The following is a 14,309-nucleotide window of genomic DNA, read 5'->3' on the forward strand; positions in this document are numbered from 1 at the left end:
ATAGGTAACATTGGTTCCTGCAGCAGCCTCTGTGCACGAGTGAACTGTTTTTATTTGTAAAAAGAAAAGGAGTACTTGTGGCACCTTAGAGACAAGGTGCCACAAGTACTCCTTTTCTTTTTGCGAATACAGACTAACACGGCTGTTACTCTGAAACCTGTTTTTATTTGTGTTGGTTTCTTTCTTTTCTTACAATGTCTTGTGTATTGCGAATTAGAATTGAGGTTGGTCTGTTGATTATTTTTGGAGTAGGTGGAGGGAGATGATTGCTAGTCTGTTGGAACGATGGAGGCTTTAGTCTTAAAGGACAGAGTGCTAACCATTGGAGTCCACAGACCAAGCAGTACTTGGGTCACAGAATAGATGCTTACTGTAGATGTCACAGTGCTTTTTGCATTATCAGTACCTCAGGAAGATAAATAGGGGTTAGTAGGGGCTACAAGAAACCCTGAGAGTTGTCATAGAGAGCTAGGTAGGTGTGGAGTGCATGTGTATTATCACACAAATTCTCTGATCTTAGGGCTGTGGGCCACTTCCTGAGAGACTATTTCATAGATCTTGATCCCATTTGTGATCCCACACTATCTCTAGCAATTGTAGCTCTAAGATACCATGGGGATAGGGACCCTAGAAATTTCAAAGATACAGTTACAGTGGTTGGTTAATCTATACATGTATAGGTAATGTTAAAATCAAAGCACATCTCTAATTATGTGAATTGAAGTTTACAGTTAGTAAAACCTGAAAAATCTAATTAATTTCTTTTCCCAAAAACTTCTCACTGCCATTTTCTTCTTTTCATTTCAGTCCCCACTTCCTACACACATCTCTCTATGACGCTCTGTTGTGTTGCTTGGTGTCCACTGCGACTGGTCTGCTTTTTTCTGCTTTGCTACTTGACACCCTTCCGTCTGCTAGATTGTCAACTTTTTTGGAGCATAGACTACTTGGACTTTCCATCTTGCCCAGTGTTGAGCACATTTTCAGGCCTTAGTAAAAATATAATTTCTTACATCTCACTGCCCAGTCTCCATAAAGTACCAGATTGATGCTCTTGACTCCAGCCATACTGGCAGCTCTTTTGCCTGTTGATGGCTAGGAAATCTGTCCTTGCTGTTCTCCTTGTTGCAGTAAGCCCCTGTTGACTGCTAGGGTTACTTCACATCTTTTACAGCTGCTAATACATCTGAAGAGCCTGGATACTTATGGAAGCAGCTGTCGAGGAGGAGGAGCTGCTGTCCAAGGAAAGATGCTTTGTAGCTGAGGCTTGACTTACAAGATTTGGGTTCAGTTCCAACCTCTATTGCAGTCTTCCTGCATAACCTTGGGCAAATAATTTAATCTCTCTGTGTCTCAGTTCTCCATCTGCTGTATGTATGTGCTATGTTTCATATTATCCTTAGAATGTAAGTTTTTTTTGCGGAACGGACCATTTCTGTTATATTTTTGTACAGTGCCCACACAATGGCGCTGTGGCCTCTAGATACTACCACAATACAAATAATTAACAATCAATGTAAAAATCCAAGTACTGGGGGCACTGCCCTTACCAAACTACTAATCTATGAGATTCAACATCATTCAGAACCTGCTTAGAGGAGTAATAATACTAATAAACTTGTAGCAAGATCTGAAACCAGGTGTAGCAATCTCACATCTCCATCACCTGCTTCAAATTACAGTTATTCAGAGTATCTTAATTTAGCAACAACTGCTATACTCTTGCAGTGTGAGAACATTTTCAGGTGTAAAGGAGATCTCAAGTACATTTATTCCTCTAGAAAATATAGGTGTGATCTGAGCATCACACTGGTAACAAGGAACTCCTGCCTGCTAATCCTTCAGTGGCCTTGGCCATGTCACTTAATTACTTTCCCTTTTTCATATAATACTAACCTCCTTCTTGAGGATTTGGTAGCTAGTGCTACATAAGCATCTTGTTGTTAATTATCCGAGAAGACTGTTTCATAGTAAATTAAAGTGATATGCGACATTTAATTGTGTGGTGTTGTGTTTAGATAGGATACTGGGATGAATCCTACGAGCTTTTCTCATACAAGGCATCGTACAGCAGTCACTGGGAATCACTCACGTGGAAAGTGAATAGGATTTGTCCTGATAATTAGGGCTGTGGTCTGAAACCTAATAATTATGATCAAACTGAGTCAATAAAATTAAATGGCTTGAATTTCATATTTTCAGTGTACTAAACAAACTATATCAGTGCTTACAAATCTGTTCCATACTGGGGCAACAGCCCTGCCCCAGTTAACTATATAGAAATTATTCCTTGAAACCTTTTTGTGACCCCATCCTGAGTGCCTCAACACCCAGCTGGAGAACCCATACCCTAGAGACCATCAAGCTGTAGAGCTCTGCAAAGCTTGTAAGCTTCTCTTCCACCAACAGCAGTCGGTCTATTAAATTATATTACTTCATCCACCCTCTTTCTCTCATATATCTTCTGGGCCCAACATGGCTACAACAACATTCCAAACAAATATGTTTCAGTAATACAGTACTGCAAGAAAACATTCCCGGGGCCTAAAATTATAGCCAGTGTCTTAACTGTACAGAAAATCTGCTGCTATTTATATTGTGAGTATTTTGCAATTTTTGAATTCATCTTCAAGATTTATTTAATTTCTTTTTTAGGTGAATCTTGGAAGCAACCAGTATCTCTTCTCAGCAGTGGTGAATCCCAAAGAAATGCCTTGCTTCTGTTTGCGGCATGATGTTGATGCTCTTCTCTGGCAGCCACGCTCTGACCAACCGGACAGTATGTGGGAGCACATTGCAACTTTCAACGCTTTAGGTATGGAATGAACTGCTCAGTGGCCTGTCTCTTTCTAACAAATGATACTCAAGATTTTGCCATCTCATTTCCATTAGATCTATGTTTTGTTCATGAGATACTCTAACTAAATTTTGATTGATTAGTGCATTAATTCTATTGATAAGAGAATGTTGGATTAATTTTAGAAATACTAGAACAGAAGTTATAGGTAATGTGTGTGCCTTGACAGAAGATCAGCTTAGAAGTTAAAAAGGTTATCTAATCACAAGAACATTGAGGTCAATGCATCATTCTTCATAACTAAATGTTTATTAATATGTGAACAAGAGGTTTAAGAATACGTGACAGAATATTAGGGAGAAGAGATGGGCCTTAAATGTCAACAGACTTGGGCTATTTCAGATCATGGAAGGAGCTCAACAGTCAAAGACGCTCCCTTTTATAATGAGATGTTTCAGCTTGAGTACCATTGCTGACCTCAGCTGTGGCCGTATGGCCCAGGAAAAGAGGTAGTCTCTTGGGTAAGTAGGCTCCAAGCAATTTCAAGCTTTTTAGCTCACAACCAGCACCTTTAAGGATACCAGAAACCAACAGGCATCTAGTGCAGGGCATAGAGTACAGATGTAATGTGTTCATGGCAAGATACATTTTTAACAAGTGGTCTTCAGAGTCTGGTGACTCTTTAAGTACCAGGTGACAGGCCAAGTAGCCTCACATTCACATTTCATATTATTTTTCAACTTTTCACATTTAAAATAAAGGCTCGTCTTAGTAACCATCATGTAATTTTCTTTTAAATAATTAACCTTAGCAGCAAGGAGACTAATATTGTTCATCTTTTACACGTTGGCTATTTTTATCTAGCTGCTGGTCTGTAGACATCATGATCATAGAGTTCAAGGCCAAAAGGTACCACCAGGTCATCTAGTTTGACCTGTGTTTCACGGGCCATCAACACCATCCAGAAGCTGAAATTAGACCAAAGTATTACAGCCCACAGGAGACTAGACCTATTATGTGCCACAGGCAGAAAATAGGAAGGAACAAGGTGCACAAGACCCCACAATGGCAGGAAACAGATGAAGTGTAATATACTCAGATAATCCTAGCAAGTGACCTGCACTCCAGGCTGCAGAGGAAAGCAGAGCCCCTCCCTAAGGTGACTGCCAATCTGACCTGGGGGAGAATTGCTTCCCAAACCTGTACATGGCAATCAATTAGGCCTTGATCATGTGAGCAAGAATCCCAGCAAACCAAGAACCTGCTTGGTGCCACCTTAGAGCTTTGGCCCTCTCCAGCTTATGTCCCATCTCCATCCATAGCCATTCCTAATGCATCACAGAGACTTTTTAAAAAAAAAAAATCTCAGAATACACTGCGGGGAGAGAAACATCCCTTCTTTACCCCTGCAGATAGCCAGCTGAAACATGAGCTTTTAGGAACATAAGACATAAACCAGAAGTAAGCCCCAGGGCTGCTGAATGCTACCCCCCTACCATCACAAGCAATCCCGTCATACAGTTGCACTCATAAATTTGTCTAGCTCTCTCAAAAGCAATTACGTTGTTTGCCCCCACAACTCCTATTAGAAGACTATTCCAGAACCTCACTCCTCTGATGATTAGCAACCTTCTTCTATTTCTAGCTTGAATGTGTTCATCACCAGTTTATATCCGTTTGCTCTTATGCCAATGTTGTCCTTTAGTTTATTAACCAGTTATTAATAAAATACCTCTTCTTGTATTTCATCCTTTTGAATCTGGTTTCTATTTCTGAATCTAAGGGTTGTAGCTCTGAGATCTGTATATCTTATTGCAATCAAAATTAGTCAAGCACAAGATTTCACATAGACTGTGATAACTATAAGATACCTCCCAGTGGTCTCTGGATCTTATTTTCTGCCTCAGTGAGTGTGCTGGAACCACAGGAAAAACGTCTAAACTATTGTCCCAGCGTCTCCAGTTAGAGGCAGACATAACTGTTGTTGCATGCTTGCAAATTTATGAATCCCATAGATTTCCAGGACTTGCTGCTAGGAAACAATGAATAACTGCCTGACAAGGGTATTGATAAGCTAGTAGAATGCAACAGGCCTCAGAACACTGCTCCCGTGGTTGCCTCTTGCCTTCACATCATTTGTTCTAGTCATCGTGACTCATGAATGACTTCCAACAGATGAAATAGGAGGGCAGAAGAGACTAGATCTCAGTACAGTAAACATGGGGCATTGATGCAAGCCCACATTAAATCAGTGAGAGAAGCTAAGAAATCCTTCACTTTCATTATAGCTTCAGCAAAGTCTGAGAACACACGTGTTCTGGATAGTGGCCTACCTAATCAGACCAGACTGCTTTTGTTGTCTGCTTTGGGACTTGAACTCCCATACCTGATTTTCTTTTCTTTTTGGATTTGTTGTTTTGTTTTGTACTTGAACTATCTTTTTATCAGCCTCTTACCTTGATTTAATGTCACATTAGGATTCAAGTACCTTTAAAATCTACTGTCATCGCTCAGTCTGTATATTTGTCATTATTTTTGTATGCAAAGTGGTTTTATAATGCTTAAAAAAAAGACAAGGCAAATCTTTTTCCAAACTAGTAGTGATTAATTTTAAGCATCTTACAATTAATCATTAATACTGTTTTAAGACTTTAGGTGCACCAATATTTCTATAATTTTGGAAATAAATGGACGAAAATTAAAATTCCTCTTCAAGCTTTCTGTGCTTGTGGGGGTAAAAACATCATTGTTCCTCCACATTTTCCTCCTTACTGTACTATCATTTACAGTACCATGTTGAAGTTTACACTTCTGTGCTAATCTAGTTTACCTTTTATTTGCCAGAAAAGACATACGTCACCACCTTGTTTATCTACAACCAAACATTAAAAATATCATGCTAGAGCCAGTGGTAGTAAGTGAGCATCTTGTGGGATAAAGAAGGTAGTTTTAAAGGATCCACGGTGCTCATCTTGTTCACTAACACAATGCCTGTAGTCTTGTTCTCTTCTTTTCCCTATTTTCATTGCTGGTCTAAAATTAGTCCCACAGTACATAGAGAGTGATTGGAGAATTGTGATCCTTTGTGGGCCAAATCCTCCTCTTTGTGCAAAGTAGAGCCAAAAGAACAATGCCTTCACTCCCTCTCCTTGCAGTAGTCACCGTTGTATGTGTGTGAGGTGGGGTAAAGATTGTCCATGTCCCTGCATCCCTAATAAAGCACAATTTTTTTAGTGAGGGTGATTAAACATTGCAGCAAACTACCAAGGAAAGCGGTGGATTCTCTATCTCTGGATGCCTTTCTGGAAGTTATGTTTTAGCCAAACACAAATTACTGGTCTGAATACAGGGGTAATACGGTGAAATGTAATGGCTTGTGATATGCAGAAGGTCAAACTAGTTGATCTAATGGTTTCTTCTGGCTTTGAGCTCTCTGAATCTGTAAAGAAAAAGTTGTTTTTTGAGGATGTCCCCCCACACACACTTACAAGTAACTCTTGTTTTATTCCCCTCTCATTACTGCAGCTGAATGGAAGGATGGGAGTGTTTGGCCTTGCCCTTCTAAATCCATGGCTGACTTGAAGGCCTCTCTTCCTTCTCTTCCGGCTGCTCAGCAGTCTGTATTCTGCTACCAGGCCCATGTAGCTGCCATGGCTATGTCTAGACCAGTGGACTCCAAACTTTTTGGATCGCGCACCCCCAGGGCCAGGTGTAGGGAAGTAAAAAAAAAAAAAAAAAGCTGCTGCCAGCATGCCGCCGAAGACAGAGCGGCGAGAGCCGAGCAGCCGCCGGCATGCCAGTGGCTCTTCTTTGGCGGCACTCCTCCTGCCGCACACCCCCAGGGATGGTCTTGCGCAGCCCCTGCGGTGCATGCACCCCACTTTGGAGACCACTGGTCTAGACTGAAAAATAGGGCATTTAAAAATTGTTAATTAAAACACGTTCATTTACTTTTAAGCCCCAATGTAAACAGGCCAAGACGTATTTCAACATATGATATGGTAGCGATTGGCTCTAGACTCCCTCGCCCTCTGGATTGTTTTTAAACCCGACTTGCCTTGTCTACACTAGGATTTAAAAATACGTGAATTAAATGTATTAGCTAACACTCTTTATTAAAACTTTTCCTGGGCTGGGCTGGGCTAGGCTACCCCTTGGAGCAGCCTTGGCTCCTTATCTGTGCCATTGGCTGTCTAGCTTAGTAGTAACAAGTTATTCCCAGATAAAAACTGTGTTAAACTAGAGTTAAGATTGAGCAAATATCAGTAACTTAAGAAAACAGACATTGTAGGAATGTTGTATTTATTCCAAAAAACAAGCATTTACAAACCCAGGAAGTTTTGAGTTAGGGTTAAACATAAAATAAATCTAAATATGTTAAGGTATGGAAATACATAGCTAAGGTACCCAAACAACCTAAACTATGCCCTGTAATGACACCTTAGGGGAACAGGAAGAAATAGAATGTGTCCCTGCTACTAACAGAACTGTCTTTTTCAAAATGGCCACTGCCTCACATTGTTTCTAATGAGAGCGAAGCCAAGCTGTCCTTGGAAGATGGTAGCCCATTTTGCTAAGACCGGCCCTATAGCCTCACTCCCATTCGAAAAAATATTGGATGGCAATCAGTTTGAAAGAGGGCAGTTGTCCATGTTATTCAGTGATGGAATATATTTCTTCTTCAGCCCCTGATGTAGCCTGTGCATAATAATTCAGTGAGTTGTAACTCTATGGGGAATTTGGTGGATCTGTGTTTTACTGTTAGGATGAGTTGGGGCAAAAACAATGTGACACAGGGTGCTACATTTCTTTAAAAACCAACTCAATTTAACTCATGGTTTTGAAGAATAAATTTTTTTCAGATGTAGCCTATAGATGATATTTCAGTCAGTATTTGGTATTCCAAGAGTAAGTGCTGTACGTTTTTGAAGAATACGGTGTGTGGTATTTAGAGTTTTGCTAATAGCTGTTTTGTTCTCGTTTCTTTGGGAAGTGGTACCAGACCTTATAGTTCTCACTGAAGAAGTATGTTCTGAGGAGAAGACAGTGGAAGAATGACTCTGTCAAGAACAGGTCTTCAGGCATAGAGAGGGGCATGCATAGAGGTGTCAGAGATAAATGTTAAGAGGACAAAGGGAGCCATTAGTACTAAATTGTCCTTTATGTATATTTTTATCTTTTTGTGACCTTTTGTGTATTAGTTTTAAAATATAAGCACAGGATTCTGAAATGACAGAATAAAGCACAGTTGAAACATATATTGACTTTCTTTCTTGCCTCTGTATATCTGTATGCTTTGCAGGTTATGTCCAAGCATCAAAGCAAGACAAAAAATTCACTGCTTGTCCTCCAAATTACTCCTATGCTGCTATTTGTGAGTGCCTGCGTCGAGTGTTCATCTATCGACAGCCCACTCCTCTGTCCACAGTTCTCTACAACAGGAAGGAGGGAAGACAAGTAGGGCAGGTTGCTAAGCAGCTGGTAGCAACCCTGGAAGCCAGTGATCCTATCTTGGGCTTTCAGGCTACAAATGAGAGATTATTTGTTCTCACAACAAAATCCTTGTTTTTAATAAAGGTAAACACTGAAAATCAATTATCCAATATGTCATGTTGACTTGGATGTATTCACAATTGGTCTGAGAAATGATGAGATATTACCTAAAAAATTAAATCACATACTGTTGAAGTAAAATATCATAGTACCCTGTTTAATTTTTAAAAGGACAACCAAAATATGTTCTCTGGAACATGTGCCCAGTTGGATAAAGCTTTTCAACTCCATTGTCAATGAATTTTTTGGGGACTTCCAATTCTATGGAAAAGTGCAAGAAAACTCTCTGTTGTGCTAGCAGTATTTTAATCAGTTACCGGAGGCATGTATGAAATGATCCATCCATGCATTGTTTTTTTCATATAGTTTTTCCACCACAGTTCTGCCATTCAAGAAGATCTTGAGTATTCACTTATTTCTATTTTGTATAATTGCTATAGTTTCTCTCTGTGGGTATTATTCAGATAAATAAAACAAGTCTTTGTTTTATTATAAGCTTACATAAACACAAGGCAAAGGTCACACTTTACCCAAATAATAGATATTTTACAGAGCCATTTAAATTATTTTTGAAAATTTTAGTCTGTTTATGTTTAAATGTCTTCACTTAGTATTAGCAAATCATGGTTCATTGGCTAAATGATGGTGTGTTGGGGCATCTGCTTTTTTCCAGGATATTTTTTGATTCAGGTCAAATAACCTTATTATATATGTGCAGTTGTAGTAATCTGTTTGAAACACATTTGTGCTTCCCATTAAATCTTCAAACATTTTAAAAACTTAAAAACTAAAATGGTTTTGGTAGCTTTCTCTTGGGAGCAGAACGTTCTAAGCTTCAAACAAGGTCACATTTACTCAGAAGAAAAACTGACTAAAGTGAAAAAAGTGTTCATCCTTTTTCTGAATACTCTGCTCACTTGTTAACAATGGGAATGGACCCTGAAATGTATTCCACTCAGAATACTTGCATAGAATCATATGTTTCCATGTCCTTTTGAAGAATTAACAGTATTGTTTATTATTTAAAAGATCAATTGCCTTGATGAGCTGATATAAATCAACCTACTTTTCTGCTCAAAAAATCCATAATTAAATGGTTTCCAGTTGCAGAGCCATATTTGTTACTTTTGCATTCCCATTTTACATTCATTTTATTTTGAGGCTTATATCTGTCGTATGCTGCCACAGACTCCGACATAGCAGAGTGTGATTATTCAAAATGTATGGGGTGTGGTCACCTGATTTTGTACCAGGTTTTTGTTTTGACTGAGACTCGGCACCTACCAGAGAGCACTCTCATTTTGTAAGGTACAGTTCTTTATGAATGCCCCAGCCTGCAAGCAAATGTGGTGGATGCTATTTACAAAATGTCGGGGAACCCATTTGGCTGTTATAGATGCAAATAATCTATTTTAAATGCTCTTTTTGTAATGTTCCCTCCGCCTGGCTGTGTACGACTGCAACATGTATTATTCTGCAAGTTAAAAATAATTAAAACATTACATTCATAAATAAAACTTTTAAAAACTGTTTAAAATGACTTTTTATCCCTTCCGTTTATCATTTCAAATGTGTGCCCTTCCTTTTGCTAAAACCACAATAAACCATTCTAATTTTTTTCTGAAGGTTATAATATATAAATACCAAAGATATTCCATACCTGGGCCAAATTCTGGCTGATGTTTGCACTGCACCATAATGACTTCTGCCAAAAGCAGTCTGCTGTGCTCCCAGATCCTTGCTATGATAATCCTTACATTCACTTCCCCAGGGATAGCCTCTTTCTGGAAGCAGTAGGAATAATTTGCAAGGGGCCATAGCTCAATTTGCATAGAGTGGTCATTGCATAGACAGGGAGTCAAATACGCATATGCCCCTAAACATGCACATTCCATCCATTCACCCTTTGGCTGTGTCTTGTTGCATCTCTGTTCACTGTAAGTCACAGAGGACCTGCAGAGCAGTTCCTCACTTTTTCCAGGAGGAAGAACTGGAGTGGTCAGCATTGTCCCACCGGACAGTGCTGCTGGCTGTTTTTTTATTTTCTGGCCCGCATGTATGCACTGTGCAAGCCAGAGTCTGGATCTAGGTTTGTGAAATGACTAATACAACGAGATTAGTAGTTGAGGCTGAAACTCTTTTTGACTCCTACTTCTGTGGCTGGTTTGAATAATGGACATTATTGCAGCTATAACTTTGATTTTTTCTGGCTTTTGTCAATTTGTGTTTTTCTCTTCATATTATGCAGATCTAATGTTTGTATTGGGTGGAAATAAAGGCTGCAGTTGATTGTGCATTAGTGTATATATTAACATTTATATACAAATGGTTGTTTTTCTGGTTCTATCATATCAGTAAGGATTTTGAATAGCTTTTTGAGTAAAACTATGAATCTTTATTATCCCAAAGTCTAAGATGTAGAGAACCAGGTGCAGATTGCCTCACTTACGAGCCATATTAATGTAATTACAATGGCAGTAGTCCAACTCCTACTTAGCTCTAGACTCAGTTCTCTTATCTTACTTCTGTGGGAGATCTAATTGCTATGATAAATGTAGGTATAAACACTTACCTATAGACTATCTAGCATTTTTATTTTTTTATTTTTTTTGTTCTACTGGGGCCAAATAACAGTTTGCCGTTCATTTTTTCAGGAACCCTAATGGCACTCCAACCTGTTAAATAGAGCAGACATGCACAGTTAAATTCAAGTGAGCATTTTGGGGTCTGATTTTTTTCAATGTAGCCTTATTTTGGAATTATGTATACTGGGGAGTACAAATACCTACATTTGTGCTTCTCAAACACTAACTACTGCCCTGTGGACAAATGGGATTTGTGTGTGTGCAAACTGTTTAGTTTCTGCGGGCTTAGTGTTTTAGAAGTGTGTGCAGGTGTTTGCCTTTGCAACTGGAAACTGCTTTTCTGAAACCTGTTCGTATGTATTTATTTGTATATAAAAACTATATACCTTGTATGTGTAAGCAGTAGAAAAGGTCAAATTCTGAATGTATATTTAACACATGAGAAATCTTAGGTATAAAGAACTGGGTATAAACAAAGATTTTTCCAGTTAAGTCATGTTTTGTTTAATATTTCAAAATCAAAGCTGAGTAGTACTCTGATTAATAATTTATTGGATGAAGAGTCTTTTAATTGATTTAAACAATTTCAAAACAGTCTGAATCTATTTGCAAATATTGAATATCTTGTGATGTCTTTCATAATGAGGTGAGAAATGTGATCAGTGAGAGTTACCATTGAAACCTGTAAAAGATATTTTTTAATCTTTACTGGTATAATGTTTTAGGTAAAATAAAATGTATAATCCGTTTAAACTGATGGTAAAAGAATGTTGAAATGAACACTTCTGGGGAATGATCAGGAACAATGCAAAATACACTCTTAATGTAGCAAAATAAGTAATTGTACAATGTGTAATCTTTGCTACACAAAGTATACATTACCAGGCATAGTTTAGCATCATATAAAAGAAGCTCTCCATATTGTCCATACACCGTCCACTCCCGTTGGTGCTCTTACATGCATTCTGGACATGTCTCCAATTGGAGATGTATTCATAAGCAGTAAGACACACAATGTATTACATATAGAAAGTTCATCTTGATGTTAATTGTGCTTGTTATGGACTGTGAAGGATGTCACAATGGATTTATACAAAGAGGTCTCTTCATTTAACATTACTGATGGCAAAATATCAAATCCCCAATAACTGGAAACCTCTCCAAGCATTCAGGGACTGCTGATGTATCTAAAGGACATTAAACGACTGGAGAACATGTGTTTACAGAGCTAACAGTCTGCCCAACTTTGAGTGAAAATCTTTCATCAAGTGGACCTAGAAATAAGTACCTGGATGTCAAAAAGATTTGAGATTGTGAGCTCAATGGCCACTACAAATGTACATTTTGTTTATTTTTTTTTTTTTTTTTACTGCTTTGGTTTCCAGTTCTCTTTTTTCTTTTACCTGTTTGTACCAATATTCCTGCCCTCATGGTTGTAATTTCTAGTCCTTCATCAAAATGAAAAAAAAAACTTCGTAAACTTTAAAGTTTTTTTGTTTTTACAAAATTGTTAATGTGCTTATGTAATTTTAGTGACGTGGGAGGAGGTGCATTGTAATTCCAGTCATGACACCCGACTGGATAGAAAACATCACCTATGGAGGTTTTCAGCTATACAAAACTGCCTGCACTTATTAAGTACAGTATCTTCGGGACCTATGCTGATTACAAGTAATGTAGCCTTTGGGGTTCATAGGCCCAAAAGGCCATGTATGATATGTAGACTCTGGCTCAACCAGTGAGTAGACATGCTGGTGTAAAACAAAGGCTAAGAAAGTAGTAAACATTTATTTTTGGCAGAAAACTAAGCAGTTTTGATTGGGAAGGGGATAAGAGCTGTTGAAGTACCAGTTGACTGGAGAAGAGCACAACAGAATCATAGTGTTTAAAGGGGACTGCAAGGGTCATCTAGTCTAACCCTCTGCCACGAAGCAGGATTTGTTATATCTAAACCATCCAAGACAGATGGCTGTGCAGCCTCCTTTTGAAAACCTTCCACAACCTCTTTAGGCAGTCTGTTTCACTGTCGTACTGTTCTTACAGTTACGTTTTTCCCTGAGATTTAATCTAAATCTGCTATGCTGTAATTTGAACCATTGCCTCTTGTCCTGCCCTCTGTGGCAAAAGAGAACAACTTTTCTCCCATCTTTTTTATGGCAGCCTTTCAAGTATTTGAAGACTATTATCATGCCCCCCTCCCTCAATCGCCTCTTTTCCAAACCCAGTTCCTTCAGACTTTGCTCATATGGCTTGCATTCCGTCCCTTTGACCATCTTTGTAGAATGTAGAAAAGTGAACAAAATGATTAATTTTAAAATATATATTTATGTAGACCAATGATCAATCCTTTGTGACAAGTCATGTGATGCAGTGTATATGGATACAATAGAAGAGATTCTACCAGACTTACATTAGTACCATTGGTTTCAGTATGACTGTTTGTAAAGTTAAGAAGCAACTCAGAGGAAGTGACGGACTCCAGCCTGAAATATTTATTCTTGTCTACAGATAAACACCACCTAAAGGAAAATGCAACAAAAAGGTTTGCAGAGGATAAGATTTAACAAAGTATTAGAGAAGGGTTGCAAAAGTACCAAAGGACTGTAGTTTTTAAAAAAAACTGCTGCCCTTTTTAATGGTGAAAAGTCTAGACCAGGGGTTCTCAACCTGGTAGTGGCGACTCCTCATGGGGGTTGTGAGGTTATTACATGCAGGTTGTGAGTGCATGCACAAAACAGAGCAAGTGCTACAAAATATATAATTTAAAACTAGCATTTTGGAAAATTACACACACCTTTCTGTTGCAATGTAGTGTATTTACTTCAAAAAGTATTGTAAATGTATAATGCAGCGATGCTTGTTCCTAAACAAAACATATATTTGTATTATCACCATTTTAAGGAAATTGGACTCTGGGGATTATAGTATTGTGTGTGCAGGTTTGTTTTTAGATTACAAAGGTGGAACTGAGACAACGTTAGAGGGCTTGATTGTTCAGCAGCTGAAGGAGCATTAAATCTTAGACCAATCAGAACACAGATCAGCACAATTTTTTTTTTTTATAATTTAACAGTCTGACACACAGGCGGGGCAGTGCTAGCGGAGGACTTGTGGGGGCTATAGCCAACCCCAAATTTGCCATAGCCACCCTTCCCTGTGGAAAGGTCAAATCTTACACAGAAGTAAGGGTGGCATGGTATGGCATTGCTTCTGCAATTCTGCACTGCTCCTGGTGGCGGTGCTGTCTTCAGAACTGGGCGCCCGGCCAGCTGCCGCCACTCTCTGAACACCAAGCTCAGCAGCAGTGCGGACATAAGGGTGGCAATGGGGAGCTAAGTCTGCTGTGAAAATTGATGTTGACAAAGTTTCTTCTC

The 14,309-nt window shown here is 38.8% G+C and overlaps 1 protein-coding gene across 2 annotated transcripts in view; it reads left to right on the forward strand.

Moving 5' to 3' along the window:
• Positions 1–9,890, forward strand: part of NUDCD1 (NudC domain containing 1) — a 144,834-nt gene extending 134,944 nt beyond the window's left edge. For both annotated transcript variants that reach the window (XM_007065303.4, XM_037892116.2), the window contains exons 9-10: positions 2,656–2,815; positions 8,100–9,890. In XM_007065303.4, the coding sequence (XP_007065365.2) occupies positions 2,656–2,815; positions 8,100–8,413 (474 nt within the window). In that variant the 3' untranslated portion in view covers positions 8,414–9,890. The remainder of the gene's footprint in view (positions 1–2,655; positions 2,816–8,099) is intronic.
• The last annotated feature ends 4,419 nt before the right edge of the window (positions 9,891–14,309 follow it).

This window comes from Chelonia mydas, chromosome 2, assembly GCF_015237465.2.
Source record: "Chelonia mydas isolate rCheMyd1 chromosome 2, rCheMyd1.pri.v2, whole genome shotgun sequence".
Lineage (NCBI taxonomy): Eukaryota > Metazoa > Chordata > Testudines > Cheloniidae > Chelonia > Chelonia mydas.